This window comes from Toxotes jaculatrix, chromosome 21 (genome assembly GCF_017976425.1).
Source record: "Toxotes jaculatrix isolate fToxJac2 chromosome 21, fToxJac2.pri, whole genome shotgun sequence".
Lineage (NCBI taxonomy): Eukaryota > Metazoa > Chordata > Actinopteri > Toxotidae > Toxotes > Toxotes jaculatrix.
Genome location: NC_054414.1, coordinates 15,114,916 through 15,134,513, shown reverse-complemented (window position 1 = coordinate 15,134,513; position 19,598 = coordinate 15,114,916). Strand labels below are relative to the sequence as shown.

Here is a 19,598-nt window from a genome sequence, read left to right as displayed (position 1 = left end):
CTATGGTTACCTTCAACAGGTTGCTGGTCATCCACGGTGAGTTTGAGGCTCTTGCCACGCCGGACTACCCTCACCGTGTGCCACTCATTATCATTGAGGCCCGACCCCGCAAAGATGGTCTCTGGGCCTTTACCTACACATAGCCCAGAGCACCATTAACATATGCACAGAGAGGTGGAGAGAGTCAGACAGAGAGAGAGAGAGAAGTAGGAGATAGAGATGTAGAGAGACAGAGACAGAGAGAGAAAACCAGAGGAAGGAGGAGAAGCAGAGAGCCAGGCAGGTTGAATTAAAATTTAAGGACAGAAAATGAGGGAATGTAGGGAAATAGCAGAGGAAAGGAGGAACCATACATATCCTGGGGAGACAAACACCTCCACGTCAACACTCTCTCTCAATGGATAGACAGACAGGTCTTTTTGCAGATACGACAGCGAGACAGATGATGTGACACAGACAGACATAAAGATTTACATAAATGGATGCCATGGATGCCTAAGATGGAGACTGTGAGTCACAACAGGCCCACGCCGAGACAATCCATCTGTGGCACAGATCACACCGCCATGATGACCACCTACTACCCACACATGCACAGATAGCACGTTTGCACCCCCCTGACTCCTAGACCGCCCCACAATCCTCTCGCCCCCACACTTATAACATATATTAGCCTGTGTGCCTGCATGCAGGATCTTTTTTATTTTCCATAAGAGTGCAATACTGCAGTGAGCCTCATGGTGGCACTAGACCCACAGAGGAACATCAGAGAGCTCTCCAAGGTGCTGATGTGCAGCAGAATGAAAGAAGCTGAGCTGTCCTCTCATGATGTCTCTCTCGCTCTCTCTGCCCATCTACCAGCTCATATCTTCACATAGGTGACTGCACACATTTGACAGACTCACTGTTCCCAAAACCTCCGCGTCCCCTTCCGCCTACTCTCTACAAGCACCCCACCATCTTTGAACACAACACCCACCACCTCCCAACACACATGCACACCCTCCCTTTCCTCCTCCAAGCCCTGTTGGTTTGAGGGGTGTGAGTGAGTCTGCTTACGGTGACCTATAGGAGGTAATGATGAGGGAGGTGAGAAGTAAACTGACCCGAACGGATTCTGCTGCAGAAAATGTCAAGCATGCCTACATCACTCGTGGAGGCACGCAGGCTGTGCACACAACACACACACACACACACACACACACACACACACACACGCACACACACACACAGGTGGAGAGTTAAAGAAAGAGAGAGGCATACAGTCAGACAGACACGCAAGCATGAGTGCAATTAATTATGAAAAGTCAATCAAAATGGATATGGTAGTGTGTTATGCATGTGTGTGAGTGTGTTTCCAAAGCTAAAAGAGTGTGTTGTGCCTTCAGAGAGGACACAGGGTTCCCCTGAGGAGACTCAGCTGTGCTCTGGGCATGAGCATCTCATCCTGTTACCATGGATCACTGCCTAGCACTGAGTGAAGGAGAGAATATGTGTATGTATGTGTGAGTTTATGAGTGTGTGTTTTTTCATATGTAACCGAAAATTTTAAAAAATGAGCAGACTGATGTGAGAGTGAGGCAGTGATCTGTGTCAGCCTGGGAACGAGGAGAAACACAAACACAAACACACACACACACATGTGCACCTATTTTAGGTCAGTGCTAACAGTGCGTTTAGCAGCACGGTGAGCTTTGAGGTGAAGTTTAATGCTGAGCTACTGGCGGTCAGCAGACAGTCTGCGCTCTGTGCCATCAAACCAAAAGACAACGAGGCAAGACAATTCAGAGACAAAGACAAGAGGGACTGTTTGTTGAGATGGAAATACATTTCAAATCAAATGACATAAGCTACTGGAGATTATAAAAGCAGGGTAATGAAAACAGAATGACAAAGAGCGTTTCATATTTCATTAGCTCCAAATAACAAATGGCTTTTCTGCTGGATAAGCCTCGAATCTCTACCATGCCAAGGCTTTTATTTGACTGCTGAGTGGACTATTTCAGTGGCGCCTGGCTGTTAAATAAATTTTTTTCTTTCCCGTCGAATATCAGATGTATAATTTATTGTATGCACACAGTGTGCCAGAAAAGTGGCTGCCTACTGAAATGTTCATTGAAACAACCGGTCTAAAATCGGCCAACAGACATACGGGATAGCAACGGCGCTGTGTGGCTAGTAGGGTTTCTATGGCAACTGCAGTCGTCCATTTCACCACCTCTTTGCCGTCACAGAGCATTCGTCTCTCTCTCTCTCTCTCACTCTCGCGTTTTTTGTGGTCGTGACACAGAGAAACTCCATGTGAGGGAATTAAACTTCATCAGGGATTCAGCATGAACAGCAGCATGAACAGAAGCACACACACACACACACACACTCACACAGGAAAACACACCCAGAAAATACACACACAGATGGGCAATGAAAAGAATACAGAACGCACAGCCACTCGCTCACATTCACTGAATGAAACACTACCCAAAAATCCCCCATGTACAGTTTAGAGAGAAACAACAATCAAACAAAGAAAGCAACAACCTGACAGACGTTGGAAAGAAGGTGCGACAGAGAAAAACAGAGGGATAACATGTCTTTTGTCTCCAGCATGAAGGAGAAGTAATTAGCCCGCAGCTCTGAGTTGCATTCATCCACCAGCTACTAGTCTCTGCTTCTTTAGCTCACACTTCTCAACACACCTCACACTCAGATTTAAATTATCCCCCTTCTTCTTCTTCTTCTCTTTACTTTTTTTCCTTCCTTCAACCCCCACCGTCCTCTCTTCTGTCTATCCGTCTTTACTAAAATGGCCGACATGGAAAACCCTGGCCCTCAGCAAAAATCACACCACTCCTGTGGTGTAGCTGAACATGCACTAACACACACTAACACGCATATGTGCACCTCCCCTGTTGAACACACACACGTACAGTATATGCACACAGACACATGGTACAAATATATGTTGAATCAAGGATTATGATTGGATGGACTGACAAGACAGAGAGAGTGAAAAGTATACAGACACATTAACAAAAACACACACACTACAGCGCACACACTCACACACACACACATACTGAGGAGGCAGAGGAAGGGGGAGGGGTTAGGTGAGATGGAGGATCACTTACTGGCTGTACAGTTTATCCTGATACAGTCTGGAGGGAGAGCAGAGCAGAGGGTTAATGCTGCACACATGCACATACTCTCCACGCCCTGGGGACGCACACATCGACACACCCTGCACTCATATGTACACACATGCACACACACACACCGCTGGGAAACACACGCTCTCCTTTGTCACAGAACCTCAAGCTGGACAGCGTATTATCTTACAACAGTGTGAATTTCTGTGACTTTAATTTTTTTTTTTTAGCCAGTAAAGAGCAAAATCTGAAAAAGATTGGTGGATCTTCACATTGACCAGTGACACGTTAAGGAGAGCGGTGCGTCCCCAGCATGAGCAGTGTGCTCACTGGCTGCTCTGGCCTGAGCGACAGTTTCAGTCACCAATCTAAAGCACCTGGAGACTGAGATGGGTCATGTGTGTCAGTTTGTCTGATGACATTGAACACATCCCATAATTTTTGTCGCCCATCCAGAGCACAAATCTCCGCAAACGGCCGGAAGATTCAGCCCGTTTTGTTATTAGTTATCATTATTATAATAGTTTTTTTTTTTTTACCCATGATGCCTTGGTGTGTCGTGTGGCGTCAACCACAGAAGAGACGTGGCTGCAGACAACCAGAGACCAACACATGCACCCCTCTTTAAGTCTATGTGTGTACTTGCATGTGTAATGTATTTTATATATTTATGTGAGCGTGTGTGACTGTGAAAGTGAAAATGGAAATGTGTTGAACTGAGAAGGAGAAATGCACAAAAATTTTGAGGGATGTACGTTTCCTGCAGTTATGTGTGGAGTATACTCTTTGTAGGCATTTATACAGTTTGTGAGTCTTTGTGTTGATTGTTGAAGGTGTTAGGGATGCACAGGTCCACTGGGAGTGAGCAGAGAATGCAGCTTGAGGCTTGACCCTCTGTTCAAAACAAAAACAATACCACTAACCTTCAGCTGTGCATGTTTGTGTGTGTGTATGTGTGCATTCAAAGGTGTATATATACTATGAAATCAATACAAATCCTAAAAGTTATCAGCCGCAGTCTGTGAAACCCATGTCTTGAATATACTGAGTGTAAACAGTGCAGGAGAATTAAGTTTATTTTCCAGGGACAACAAATTATTAATCAACATTTAATGACATTCCTATGCAAGAAACAGCCAAGAGGCCAGAATCAGCTGCATTCCCCTGACAGGTAATTAAAATAATGTTTAAGAATCTTCATGTTTGTGCGCATGTGTGTACCTAAGTTGACAGTGAGTCGGACACGGCCCCCATCCAGTTCCAGACGAAGGGTGTCTGCGGAGTTACGGGACGTGGTTGCCATGAGAACGCCATAAGCCCGCTGGGAGCGAAAGCGTAACGAGACGTCCTCCGCCTCAGTGTGCATCGCCACAGGCAGCTGCACCTTCATAAACTTGCTGCCGTCGTACGACAGGATCGTCGCATCTGCACGAGACGGACAGAGACAGACAGACAAGGAGTGAATGATGGAGGAAGGGAAGAAGTGAAAGGCAAGCAGAAGAAGACAGAGATGACGGTGGAGGAGAATGAGGTGGGTAGAATCAGAAAAACAAAAAAAAAGAGAAAGAGAAAAGATGATTGACAAGGAGAAAACACATGAGGTGGGAGGAGACAAAGGCTATTTGACGTTGAGGGAACCAGATTTATAAATGATAAAGTATGTTGCCGTGTGGCTACACTCCCTTGCTCCCCCCGCCACGTCATGTTGGAACTCAAAACGGGCTTCCAACAAAATTACCCCATCACTTTCCACCCTTAATTCATCATCACGCCCTCTGCCTTACAAAAGAGGATGCAAAAATAGCTGCAGCTGGTTGGCTGGCCCTATTATCCGGTGAAATCAGAATGCATGGCGGTGAGTGTGTTAGCCACCGTCGCTGACATCCTGGACCCTGGAGTCATAATGTAACAAGCTCAGGTGATCCCGCTTTAATGTCTTTTGCATACTCATTTACATATTCATAATCTTCTCTCTCTGCTACCTGCTGGGGCCAATCCCCGACAGCTAAACTGTTTACCTCTGAGGACCCTGTTTTTTATTGGCCAATTACATACACAGCTAAACACACTCTCCATGTCTCTGTGTCTTTATCTTCCCCTCTCCCCCTTCTTCGCTGCTTCTTATATCTCTCCACTCCATTCCTCCTTCGCTTTCTCTCTCTTTCGCTCTCCCTGTTTCTGTGGGAGACGTTTGGAGCCAAGGCAAAAACAAGAGAACAGGAAGAGAGGGAGGCCTCATGAATACTGATGAGCTGAGAAGGAGGGAAAGAGAGAGATAGTGTGTGTATGTGTGTGTGTGTGTGTGTGTGTGTGCGTGCATGTCAGAATAAGTGAGTGAATTTAAGTGTGAACAGAGGAGGGTTTAGTAAAGTGAGAGCAGGGGGAGAGAAAATAGGGACAGAGCAAGACAGAGAGGGAGGAGGGGGTGAAGGGAGAAAAGCTCTTGGCTAAAATGCAAATGAACCCTCATTAACTTGAGGAAAAAAGAAGGTGGTTGGCCTGTTATATCACAGATAACATAACTAACAGCCACACATACACCCACCCAAGCACACTTGAACACACACACACGTGCACATATTTCTGATAAGGGAGACAGCTGACTAAATTTTCCTCACCACGGCACCTGACTCACCACCAGGCAAATAGAGGAAGGAGGGTTAGAGAGAAACAAAGTATGGAAGCCCACCTCTGCCAGGAGAAGAAAAAAAAACTGACTGAAATTCAACACACAATGGATCATCTGAAGCCTGTAGCACACGCTGGATATGCCATACAAATAAAATAAGTAGTTAAAGGATAAGCCTAGTGATATTCTATATTATTGATCCCAAGTCCATTGGTTCTTTCTGAAGACATAAAACTTAAAATATGGGCCACACATATTTAGTTTAATTTTTAAAAATTAAACTAAAGGTCTCATTAATTTCTTAAAACTGCTGGGCACTGTTGCTCTTATGTAACAATACTCAACCAGGAATGAACAGTGCACTAATTGGGGATTTAATGTGTGTGTGTATATATAATTTTTTTTTTTTTTGGGAGATATAAGCTAGATTCTATTTGTATAGAATCTACTCTTTTGAAAATTCTGATGTAACCTAAAAATCTCATTGTTCCTAATATTTCATCCTTTTTTTTCTTGACAGAACAGACTTCCATAGAGAAGTCAGGACAGTAAGAAAAAAAAAACTGAAAATATCTTGCAAATGTGTTGCTAGAAATATGTCTTTAACTGCTCTTTACAAAATAAAAATTTATCTTGGAGTCGGAGCGTGGCGAGGGGGAACAAAGGAGAGAGCGGGAGAGTGAGGAAGGAAAAAAAAGGGAGGGAGAAACCGCAGGTAGAAGGCGTAAACATGGCCAATCACTCTCTCCATCTGCTTCTCCATCTGTGCTTCCTTTAATCCACTGAACCACCAGTTAGTGACCCCTCAATGCACACACAGAGGGATGAAGAAAGATATAGAGAGGAAGACACGGCGGAGAGAAGGAGAGAGGGTGAATTGCTATGATGAACATACACTGCGGATGTTTGTCCTCCGAAATAAAACATCTTCATATCAACACCCTTCAGAAAATGTGTGTGTGAGTGTGTGTGAATATCTTCTGTTAGATGATAGTACAATCATCACTTGAGACGCGTCACCAGTTGTGGCACAAACAACATTTCTTCTCTTCTCCTTGTCTGACTCCATCTCACTTCTTTCAACAGGCCTGTATCAGTCCCTCTGCCAATCTCCCCTACTTTCCATTTCTCTCTCGGCCTGAATTCATATCTTTTCTCATAACTCTCTCTCTGTCAGATTTTCTACTCCCGTCTCCCATTCCTCCTCATCTCCTCACCTGCTGTCATATGGCGGTTCCAGCCCGGTGGTTCCACCCTCCTCTGTCACAGCTCCTGCTCCCTGCTTTCTGCACACTTCCTCTCCCATCGATTGCTAGAGTCTACATTCAGAGCAGTCCAATAGTCCTGTCTGCAGCTCTGCTTCCTCCCACCTCTTCTCTTTCACCTCCGTTGCTCCTCACCTATCCCTGCCTCCATCTTAAGACCCCCGCTTTCACACTTTCACACAATTTGTAATTTTGAGTGAAAAAAAGATACAGCCAAAGATAGAAAACCTGCACTGTTATTATTTTTTGCTGCTGAGCAAACAGGCTCATTCTCTCTTTGTCTTTACTTTCTATTTCCACCTGTCTCTACCTATTGTCCACCTATCTTCTTTTCATTTTCACCTTCCTACTCTCCATCACCAGGGACATAGTGGAGGGTAAAACCTATCTAAACTCAATTTGCAAGCTTTTATATTTGCCTAATAGTTTAGTCACATTTTTTATTTGCCATAAATTTTTATGAGAGTACCTTTTTTAGCGCACTTCAGAACAAGTACTATCACACTGTTAGGATGAGCCTTTAAAAAAAAAAAAAAACATAACTTAAAGGTATAATGAATAAAAATTTTATTACCCAATATAACTGATGATCATAATGTATTTTCAGTGGTTGATGGAGTTATGTCTCACTTTAAAACGTCAGACTTTCCACTGCATACCATCTGTCTTTTGTCACTCATCCCTTTGGCATTACTCAGTGCTCTCAAGCCAAAAAGCAAATGACAAAGCTGTCATTACGACTGTTTTTTTTTTTTGTTTTGCATTGTGGCATGCTATTAATTTTTCACAAAAGTGTTGCTTTTTAGTTACTGTAATTAGTCATCTTACTCATCTCGATTGCGAAAACGTGGCTGGAGCACTCAATGCCAATTACTGTACAAGCTGCTAAATCTCCAGCTGAAGAGTTAATCTCGTCCTCTTTCTCTCCGACCTCCCACCTTGCCATTCTCACCTCTCTCACAGGAGCGTCCCAGGTAACCCGTCCCAGAGCAGTCGCAGACATAGCGATTCCAGCCCTCCCTGCAGATGCCGTTGTGCTGGCAGGGGTTGGACAGGCACTGTTTGGGTGGCTCTCTAGAGCACGAGGGCTTTACCCCTACTGCCCTCTGGGCCTCGGCAAGCCGCCGGATGTCTTTGCTCTGTCCATCCACAAACAGGTCTCTGATGCAGCCCACGTAACCATAGTTCAACAGCGCTGTCCACACCTGAGGAAGAAATCACCAGTGTTGAGTAGTTTCACTTGCATGCACAGTAATTAATAGAGGAAGAATATGTTATCATTCTGCAGTGTTTGGTCCTAATCTATATTCAAATTTGAGAAAGTTTTAAGTACATAGTTTCAGCACAGTTAATCACCATATTTGCCAGCTATTTTTGGCTCAGGTACTTCAATTAAGCTTAAATTCATTTTTTAAGATTACTTCCTATATTGCTTTACAATTTGTTTCACCTTTTCTAAATTAAAAACCCAAAATGGGCTGGTTCATCTGAATTTAGGTCCAGACTGTAGACTAGAGAGACTTTTCAAGCTTTAGTCCACATATCATGGGAAGCTAGTCCTCTTCTGTACTCACAGGCCATACGATGTACATGCTGTATTTTATATATACATTTCACCTCTTATATTTTACATCCATTTATGTTTTTTCTATTTTAGTGTGACTATTTTTGGTACCAAAAGTCCACAAGATATATGACTTTTGTAAAGGACTAACAATAATTTTTATTATCAATTAATCATTCCCTCAAAAAAAAAAAAAATCAAAAATGATATGCTTAATATCCTGCAGCACAAGGTAACAGAGTTTTGTTTTGTCCAACCAGTGGTCCAAACCCCAAAGACATTTAATTTACTATGATGTAAGATGAGGACAAGATAAGGGTTAAAACCTTGACATGAGGGCATCTGGTGGCCTGGTGATTGAGGCACAGACCAGATAACCGCAACATCTACAGTTCAATTTCTGGCTGTGGGACCTTTGTCCTGACCCTCTCTCTGTCCTTGTTTCCTTTCTCTCTCTAGACTGTCTACTGTCCAACAGAGGAAAAATGCTAAAAAGAAAGAATCTTAAAAAAAAAACTGACTTAACACTTCTTACAATTTTCTAGCGCTGACAATTTTCTGTCAATCAATTCATTGTCTGATTGTTGCAGCTCTAATATCAATGTTAGCATGTCATATGGCACACAACAGACAAAACATCAACACACAAACCTCTGTAGGGAAGATCAGTCCAGCACGGTCCTCAGGTAGTCCTCCGAGGTACAAGGTGTCATCCAGGTCCAGGATCTCACTGTCTCCTGGAGCCGTGTACGCTGTTCTTACACTGTTCACCGAGATTGTTCCTGAATAAAAGAACCAGAGACATTAAAACAACTTCAGTAATCATTATGACCTTCAGTGTGAACATCCTCATCACAATCATCACTGTCATCACCACCACCACCATTATGACCACCACCATCATCATCTTTGTCATCATCATCCTTCCCCCTTCTCTTTGTACTCCTCCTCATCATCACCACCACTCATCACCGCTATAATCAGAAGCAATGGAAATCTAAAACTACACAGGCCTTAGTTAGTACCATGAAGTCTGTGCTGGTTTAAAAGTGCTATATGTCAGACATTTTATCACCAATAAATCATTAATACATTTATTTTTAAACATTAGCACAGTAACAGTAAACAAACAAGACCCCCACTGAGGAGACAGGCAGCCTCTACTGCTCTACTGTGGGTTTCTAGACTGTAATTGACACTGACATGCAAACTATAACTATTGGTACCAGGCTGGAAAACATTAAAAACCATGTACTGAGTAAACTGTATGGTTTCACTCATTTGGCTCACTTTGTTCGTTTGGAGTTCAAAGGATTGGGACAAAATATAGACACAGACCAAAAAAAAAATGGATGTAATATTCATGAAAGACCACAAAAGCCAATGTTCAAGTGTATTTTATGTATTTATCAACAGCATTTGTGGAAGGAAGCATTGGTTTATGGAAAATGTGGCCATAACTTTGAAAAATATTAACAGCACTACCAGTAACATGAGAAACAAGCCGCAATTGCTTTAATTATGGTCTCAGTGTTATGGTAATTATATCAACATATTACAATAAACAAGACAGTGCTACTGTGTATTGATTCTGTTAAAAATGGTGTATATAGCATGCTTAAAATCAAATTCAATAACCCCAGTTTAAATTAAATACAAGGAACAGACAGATGGCAGCCAAATGGCCTTGCTAGGCTAGTGATTACTATAAAATGTTGAAGTCATTACCCTCCACCTCCTCCTTATCAGCCTCTGTGGTCAGAGATTGCATCAGAGTTGAGAGCTGTGAGCATACCTGAGCGTCCGTCCCTCTGAAAGTCCACATGATACCATTCTCCATCATTGACCTTCCTGTCGATGGCCTTGGTCTTGGTGGTTCCCGAGCCCATGTCCAGCAGCAAGTACAGGTGTCCATCCAGCATCTCAATGGCAAAGAAATCCACCTGTAAGTCAAACACACACAGCATCAGTATTCTGTAAAAAGCAGGGGCACTGATGGCTGGCAATAAAAATGCAAATTATAGCTGCAAGTTAAAATAAAGTGATTGGGCTCCAGTCTAACCATTTATAATCAGGTTCCTTGTGCAATGTCATTCAGTTTTAGTGGGGATTAATTAACCTATACATTTTTCTGACTTACATAGACCGGAAAACATGTTTTTCAGTTCTCTTAAATGTGAACATGGTGGCCGTCTTGGAACAGGGATTTCTTACTTCTGTCAACCAGCCAGCTTGGATTTTAAGTGCAAGGAGCTGAATTTTTTCTGCTGGGGAAGACCATGTCATCAGACTCAAATTTCTCAATGACTATTGGATGAATTGCCATGAAATGTTGCACAAACATTCGTGGTCCCCCACAGGATGAAGCCTAACAACTTCAGTGATCCCCTGACTCTCAGCAACACTGATGTTCGGTTTTCTGTGAAATGTCTCAACAACTACTGGAAAGAGTGTCATTAACATAGGAAGATAGCTATATCCTGTTCAGGATGAGGGTGGACATGGTACTCATTACACCTACTAAACATCAGCATGATAGCATTGTCATTATTAGCTGGTGTTAGGATTTAGCTCAAACCTCCGCAGCCTCACAGAGCTGCTGGCATGGCTGTAGACTCTTACTCATGTTTCTTTTAGTTTCAAGTTTTCATGTGAGTCTTTCTTATAATATATATATAAAATTTTTCACCTTGACTGTGGGAGGTGTGCGTGGGTCCTTGCGTTGCTGCTGTCGGGGTTTGCCATGGCTGAAAAGCATCAACCCATTGGGCTCTGTGGTCCTGAAGTCGAACGAGATGGATCCTGCCTTCTTCGCCGTCCACTTGCTCAGTGCAACGTAAGACTCTGGGGTGTCAAAGGTCACGGGGTCCAGCGTGGCCACACTCTCACACTTGAAGGACACCACCCCACTTACCTGGAGCAGATGGAGAGAAAATAAATGTTTAGGGATTCTAGCATTCAAAATATTGGGTTACTACAATGACGTCCAGTGAAAATCAAGACCAGAATGGTTCCCTTTGTTGTCTGGGACTGAAATAAAGCCAGCTGGTTCCAGCTGTGAACTGACTAAAAAACAAAAGCTTGTGGCTACCTCTCAAAAATATAATCCCACTTACTTAAAATCCCTACAGTGTAGTGTAAGTCTCACAGGGCCTGAAAGGAGGTTGTGATACAAAACGATGTGTGTTATGTGTACAAGAGGATAATGTGTTGTCTGGCTTAAGCTGTATTTGCTGTACATACCTTCATCTTTGGGTCTCCCTGTTTAGCCAGTCTAGACAGCTCCAACCGTACATCATTATTCTTGTACACCACCTTCAGGAGAGAAGATTGACGGGGAAAGAATAAAACATGAATTCGCTTTTAGATTAAATAAAAAGCTTTTTCTTCACTCATGAACCCTCTCTTTGGATTCCTTTCAAACACTTCTGGCGTGGCACAGATTTGGACCTTGGATTTGGATTGTCATAATTCTCTTTTTAACTCAGTGTTTTACTACAATAAGCAAAAAAAAGCAAAAAGAAGTCACAAAAAAAGAGAATGTTGAGGACATAAGGAAGGGACAAGAAATTTTAAATATATGACCAAACATCCATTAATCTTTCAACTCAGGAAACATTTTTTTTATTCAAGTGCTCTGGTATTTTTACACGAAAGTGACAACCTTAAGACCAGCAAGCCTCATCTTTTGATAACTCCCATTTGTCCCTGCCACTTGCATGATCGCTTTTACTCTTTGTCTCTTCTTCCCTTTTCTGTTTCTCTTTCCTTTCCCTGACACACTACGCTCTCTGACTGAGCTGTGTGAGTGTAAAGAGTGTGCTTGTGCTGAGCATTTTGATGTCGAGAGAGACGAGCACACACAGGCTCCGCTTTATTAATCCAGACCTCCTTCTATGACCTGTGAGCGACTGAGCAACATCACCAAAATTTCTCCTCTGCATTGGCTTTTCACCTCTGTTTTTTAATTTTCCGTGTCATGTGCCTCTGTGTCTGCGTGTAGGGAAATGAGGGTGATTCTTGAGTATAATAAGAGTTGCAAGTGTGCAAAATGGTGTAGGCGTGTGGGTGTGTATGTGCAGGAGTGTGCCTGCACCGCATAGAATGCACAAAATTGTTACAGCTGTGATCGTTCATGCGCGTGATTCACTGCATACATCTTAATTTGCTCACACGGATTATCATATCATCGTATTAAATATGTAAATGTGCCAGCGGAGGGTTCACTTTGACAGCGGCAGCCTCGTTTAAACACCATCAGTCTTAATGAAGCAACACAGAGCGCATTCACCACTGATACAGATAGCTCTCTGTTTGGCACATCATCTGTCGGCTTGTTTGGTTGTTTGTTTATGCCTCTGTGTGAGCCTGTGTGAATGAAGGGGAGACTCAGACAGGGTATGTATATAATGGGTGTGAGGATGTATTTGGGTAGTTTTGTGGAAGCCGTGTATGCATGTGCATGTCTGTTTATGTTTGTGACTATTTTTGTCTTTGTGTGTTTTAGTGGGTATATTTGTGCATTCCTGCTGTGTATACATGCAGAGACTGTGTTTATGTGTACATGCATGTGTATTAGTGTGTGTTCATCAGTGTGTCATGTGAGTTTTTGTTGTTGCAGTGGCCCATTTCAAGCACAGCGGATGGATGGAGCGTCTCTGTGGCGTAGCTAATTAGCATGTTAGTGCTTAGTGCTGTATCTACTCCCTCAACGACACTCATCACTGATTCTCTCTGATGATGGGGAGGGTGTGTGTGTGTGTGTGTGTCTGGGACTGTTTGTGTGGGTCTGCCAAATGCAAGAATTTCTGTGTATGTGTGGGCTTTATAAGTTAATGTGTGTAAAATGTTTGCAGGATGCGCTACAGAAAGGGAGAAAGAATAAGGGAGGGAGAGAGAAATAAAGAAAAGAAGTGAAAAAAAGAGAAAGATATGTGTAAAACTTGAAAGGACACAGCTAAAGAGGTCTGTGCAGCATGAGTGTATGAACTGGGCAATAATTAAATATTATCATTCATCGACACTGAGTAGAATCATATTGTGAAGAAATGATCATGTGGAGATTATATCAGCTGCCTATTCTGTCTAAATTAATAATTCTGAGCACATGGTAGACTACCAAAATCCGATATTCCGATAATCCGTTATTTTACATGAGTGCAAATTTTTGTCTCATATTACAGTTTGATGATTTCATGTCAAGTCTTGACTTTGCATGCATTTCTCATTTTACAATATACTATCCATCAATACAGAAAAAAATTATTAATAATATGTTTACATATCACAAATGCATCCCACCTCTTTCAGACAGCCCATGAAGTTATTGCTGACTGGAGAGCCCGGCAGGTCAGCGGTGCTGGGACTCCCTCCCACGTAGAAGAAGTCATCAGAGCCCAGCATGGTGTAGTCCTCCTGGGTGTAGCCCGTGGTGGTCAGGATGCCGTCCACAGAGATGGTCACCTACACAACAAAGCACAGGGAAAGGACACGCTATATACTCACACCAAAGGCAGCGCTAAGCGCTAGCTAGGCGCTGACCAGCCAAATTAGCCCCCGTTACTCTGGTAACCAATGTGTGTGCAATCTGGTGGGGAAAAGGCCTGATTGGTTTTGGGAATTGGCCAGTTGTGCTGTTGGGACTTTGATTTGGTGTGATTGGATTAGTGCTAACTGTGTGGTGTAATTGAGTAGTGTACTACTGTACTACTGTCATTTGGAATGTGTTACTATGCACTGCTAAAAGCCACTCACTCACTCAGCCTACCATTAATTTTGTCTGTAGCTCCATCTACCATTTGTATACTCAGAACCAGACTATGTGGTCCGCCTCCTTCTGCCTGTCAACTGCAGTTGTACAGAATGACAACTAGATCCTAGGTATGATTAATTAAAGATTTACAAATACCCAAAGCTTCAGGGCCACAAACGCTAGATTCTGACTCTCTCCGCACCCAGACTTCAAATCCAGTCTGTTTTTCTGTCACTGCATTGTACTGACTTTACAAAACAAATTAAACCAACAAAATTTGTGCAGCGTTGCATTAAAAGGCAAGCCCCTTCTTCTACGTACGATAGTTCGACCTTTACATTAAAAGTTTTCCTCTTCATTTCTCTGCCTCAGACTGAGCTGCTTTATCTTGATGGTTGAAGATCCAGTTTGACTTATACCTTATATACTAATAACAACTTTCTTCAATGCTCCACCTAAAGTGACACTGGCTCTGGTGTAATTTAACCAGACCATTCTGCTGTATAATAGACTGTACAGGGGCTTTTAGTTAGCACACATAGCCAACTCTGTCACACGTAAATCACAGTTAGTGGTATGTGATCAACCTTGATATTCTACAGTACATTACTGTCCATGTTTGACTGCCCATAAAGGTTGTGAGCTCTTTACTTTCCCACTACAGTAAGTTCCCTCTCACTGATGGTGCTTATCATTGCCAGGCAAACTTGCCCAGCCAGGCAGGTGTTAGTAAAATATCCACAGGCTTCATCGTGCTATACAGGTGTTAGTACTATTTACTTGTTAGTAGTGGTTAGTTGTTGCACTGCAGGCAGCCACAGTAGTGTTACTGGTGTCAGGCCAAGCTGTGTGGGGTTACTGAGGTTAGGGTTAATGATTTCAATGTTGTTAGTAGCTGTGATGATGTTATGTTATTGTGTTGTTAGGGTGAGTTGTGATGATGGTGTTAGTTAGTTAGTTTGTGGTCTGGGGGGTTTGTTAGATCAGCGAGTCCGAATGAAATGACACACGGACGAACACACACAAATTGATGTACACACGCACAGGTGTTAGATGGGTTATGGCTCATTCCACACACATACACACACACACGCGCACACACACACACACTCACACTCACATAAATATATAAACATGCAGCCTGTTCCTCTCTCTGCATGCAACCACTGGCAAAGAGGACACAGTAGATTAAAAAACAACAGGACAGAATGAATCAGAGGCACAATGGAGAACATGCAGTGGGAGAGTGGTGGACGAAAAATCAAAAGAAGAAAAAAAAGAGGGGAAGGAGGGACCTCTCTATCCATTTTACGGACCAGTCAGAGAGGGGAAGGGTTTCTGAATCACGCCATGCAGGAAGGGGGGAAAGGGGGTCTCGCCATTTGCGTGCAGGTGAGGCATGGGCCAATCAGTACACGCCTACATATCAGTCACAGAGTGATGGAGTGAAAAAAACGGTAGAGAAAGGGGGTAAAGGATTTAAAGAAAAAAAGTGGTTGGCAAGGAAGGAAGGGGGGGGGGGACCGGGGCTTTTTAAGCGTAAGAGATTACCAACCGCATTTATCCTTTTATTGGTTTAGTTTTGATGTCTATGGTTCAAAAGGAAATAGACACGGGGCAAACCCAAACTAAGAAACAATTAGAATGATATCTACCGAACAATGGAGTTTGTTTACCATAGCGTGTCCAATGCCTGAGTGCTTTGTAGGAGAGGGGGAGAAAGGAAAGCAAAAAACTGTGAACAGAACAACTTCGGGAACAAAAAAAGGAAAGCTAGAAGGCCTCTGGTGAGGTTAGTAGGTTGGTTGGAGTGGTTTCGCTAGGAGAAGGGCACAGGTTAGGTTAGTAGAATGAATCATTCCATGGATGGTGGTTAGTTTCACTAGCAGGTTAGTAAAGTTAGTAGTCAAGTTAGTAGTACAAACAGGCAAACGGTAGAGGCAGGGCACAGGTGGGTTACAGGCACCTGAGTGCTAGTGACCCTCAGTGTTCGCTAGTTCACGCTCGCTCTCTCTCTCTCTCTCTCTCTCTCTCTCTCTCTCACTCATTCACTCACTCACTCACTCACACACACACACAATTGAAAAAGCACTCACCTAGAGCTGAAAGCAGTGCTGGTCTGGTGGTTAACCCACTGTAAACTAAGACCAAAACCTCAGGTATTTTCTTCCTACCACAGCATCACTGCAGTTGGACAACAGACCACTGACCGTAGCTTTCACATTGATTAGTTTCTTGCTGCGGGCTATAGTCTTTTCAGCTGCTCACTGCCCCTGAAACATCTGTAGCAGTCACTGTGGTTCACCATATGACTCAGATACACAGTTAGACTATTTAACAAGTAACTGAAATTAGGCCAACAAATAACGATCATTTTGAATCTTAAAGTATGTGTCAATTATTTCTCAAACTAACCAATGAATCAGTTTGTTATAAAATGTCAAAAATGCTAATCACATTTTCCCAGAGCTCAAGGTGACGTCCGATCAATTGTCCAAAACCCAAAGATATGATATAAACACAGCAAAAGCAGCATATCCTCACATTTCAGAAGCTGAAACAAGCAAGTGTTTTTGGCGTTTTTGCTTAATGGATGACTTAAAAGATTAATCAACATGGTAAAAATTCTTATCAATTAATTTTCTGCTGCTTAATCATTTCATCACTAACTGAAATCCAGAACATGCTTACATCCATTTATTAATCTACCTCTTGCCATCTTTTTGTCTCACCCGATGACTATGACTATCTTTTTTCTTCAAGGTTTATTAATATTGTAACTTATTTTGTATCTCCTCTCCTCTTTTTGCTCGATCGCTCACTTGTCCACCTCCTGTTGTCTGGTTACCTGTCTCAGGTTGCGGGTGACCTTGACGTCGTGCCAGGCGTTGTCGTTGAACTTGCCGTTGACGGGCTCCACCAAGGCCTCGAAGGCCCCAGAGCCGAGGTTGATGACAAGTGACACGGCACCGTTCTTCAGTGCCAGGTTGACATAGTCGGCTGACTTGCCAGTGTGCAGCATCAAGCCATTGCGCTGCAGAGTCTTGAAGGACAGTGTGATTTCATCGCTGCTAGACTGGATGGGGTTGGGCGACAGGTCATAGCAGAAGTACTCAGAGCCCTTGAAGGTGGCAACGTACTCCTCGCGAGCTGAGAGGGAAAGGGAGAGGTGGAAGAGGAAGAAGAGGAGGAAACAGGGAGGAAGAACAAAGAAGTGTGGGAACCATTACACTCTTGTTGAACATTATCATGATTAGTACAATATCCAAGCTATGTTGTTTCTTCCCACACTGCTCGTCACAATATGTTCAAAGATGATAAAATGGTGGGTGTTCATCAGAGCAAGCCGAGTAAAACAATGCTCAGCTGGGCCTGGTTAAATTTGATTCGGATGTGCAGTACAAAACATGTTGTTGAAGATGCTGAAAATGTTGTTATTGTCAACCAAAGCCTCGCTGATGCCAGCACTTGGAAGAAACACTTCCTTCCATACCTCTAATCGTACCATGGAGTGGTGTGTAAACAAGCTTTGATCACTCATGTGGGTTGGAGATTAAACAGTGTGGATGCGAGAGAGACAGTCGTGAGTCTGTAGCATTCCAAACTCGTTATGAAACCTGCCATCCTCTCTTTTGAGAGAACAGCTGTGCTGGCAGTCTGAAGTGATGTGGTCTTGTTTGACAACATGGCTCATTTCATGATGTTCGTCAAAAGCCAGAATGTGTGTCTGCGTATGTATGTGTGGTAGCAGTAAAGGTTAGAAAGGTTTTAAGAAGGATGGCAAAACTGATAATGAAGATGGAGAACAGCAGCCTGTAAGCATCATGGCAGCCAAAGCAGGCAGGAAAGGCCAATTAGAATTCAGAATAACAGGCAGAGAGCCAATAGCAACTTACCTTGCACACTCTTAGTGACCCCCAAGGACACTAGACCAAGGTTTTGCAATCCATCATCCTTAAGCTCACACTCTGTTATCAACTCTCTCACACCTACTCACACTCACAAGCCATATGCACAAGCCAGCGGAGGAACAAATACACACACCTACACACACACATCTGTGTGCAAAAAATGATCATACTATTGTGGTGGCATACACAAGCAGGGGCGACATTATCTGTCTCCTTCACACCCATCCCCCCCCCAAAAGCTTCACCCTTCCTCCGCATCCGCTCTAGCATTCTCCTCACCACCATCCCTGTGTCTCTCACACCTCCACCATTCCTCTCCGCACATCTCGTTGGCCTCTTTTTCCCTGCTCTGTGCAGCCTGTGGCACAACCACCATCTTGTAGTTCACGATAATGAGGAGAACGGAGGGGAATTTAACACACTAGGTCAGGCTGGAGCAAGACAGACACTTGGTGAGGAACCGCTGGAGGGAGGAGGGGTTGGAGAGTTTATGGTGGTGGGGGGTGGTGTCACCACGTAATGAACAGACTGAAGTGTAATAGGTTATTAAGGTAGTGAGAGGCAAAGAGAAGAGTGTTGAAATGGAATCGGCTGCACTTGAGTGAATATAACTCAGAGAGAATAATGAGAAGGAAAAAGTGGGAATATATCACAATTCAAAGAGCAATTGTGGCAAATTGTCTTTCTTTGCCTCTGTTGCATGAAAAAAAAAAAACCCTGAAGTGTGAATGCCAATATATGAGTGAGAAAAAACACGTTGTTTGCCAGCATGTGTGAGTTCCCCCTAGTGTGTGATTCCTTCCCTCCCAGCATGTTAATTAAGAGAGTGTGTGTGTGTGTGTGTGTGTCTCAAAAGGAAAAACATGTTTGTTTCAAGCATATGAATGTGTATGTGTGCACAGACAAGTATATGCTTTTTATGTGTGCATGAAATGTGCGGGGGTGTGGGTGGGTGCTGGTCTCTGTAAATATTGGTGTATTGCTGTCAGAAAAGCTATTACCAACTCAGGGCCTCGGGCTAGTCTTTACTGAGAGGAGCGAGCGCGAGGAGGAGGAGGGAGACACACACAAACACACACAGAAAGAACAGCCACAAATGTTCGCACAATCACGCATACACACTGACACACATGCAGACACGTAGACAAATGTAGATGAGGTGGCAGAGTATGGGTGGGGGGGGGTGTGTGGGGGGGTAAGTTGTTCACAATGAGAACACACGCAGCCGTCCAGCAGCATTCTTGCAGTAATTTACAGAGGTGCCATTAGGTTTCAGTGTGGTGCTCCACCATTCTGTTGCTAATTTACAGACATGTCATTAGACCAGACAG

At 43.4% G+C, this 19,598-nt stretch overlaps 1 protein-coding gene across 1 annotated transcript in view; it reads right to left on the bottom strand.

Moving 5' to 3' along the window:
* The window catches only part of nrxn1a (neurexin 1a), a 52,344-nt gene that overhangs the window by 15,482 nt on the left and 17,264 nt on the right, over window positions 1-19,598 (bottom strand). Inside the window, exons 4-14 of the mRNA XM_041066968.1 lie at window positions 17,205-17,506; window positions 16,033-16,056; window positions 13,906-14,067; window positions 11,848-11,919; window positions 11,294-11,518; window positions 10,400-10,547; window positions 9,256-9,386; window positions 7,993-8,245; window positions 4,368-4,571; window positions 3,129-3,155; window positions 11-133 (exon numbers count right to left, since the gene is read on the bottom strand). Coding sequence (XP_040922902.1) covers window positions 11-133; window positions 3,129-3,155; window positions 4,368-4,571; window positions 7,993-8,245; window positions 9,256-9,386; window positions 10,400-10,547; window positions 11,294-11,518; window positions 11,848-11,919; window positions 13,906-14,067; window positions 16,033-16,056; window positions 17,205-17,506 — 1,671 coding nt within the window. The remainder of the gene's footprint in view (window positions 1-10; window positions 134-3,128; window positions 3,156-4,367; window positions 4,572-7,992; window positions 8,246-9,255; window positions 9,387-10,399; window positions 10,548-11,293; window positions 11,519-11,847; window positions 11,920-13,905; window positions 14,068-16,032; window positions 16,057-17,204; window positions 17,507-19,598) is intronic.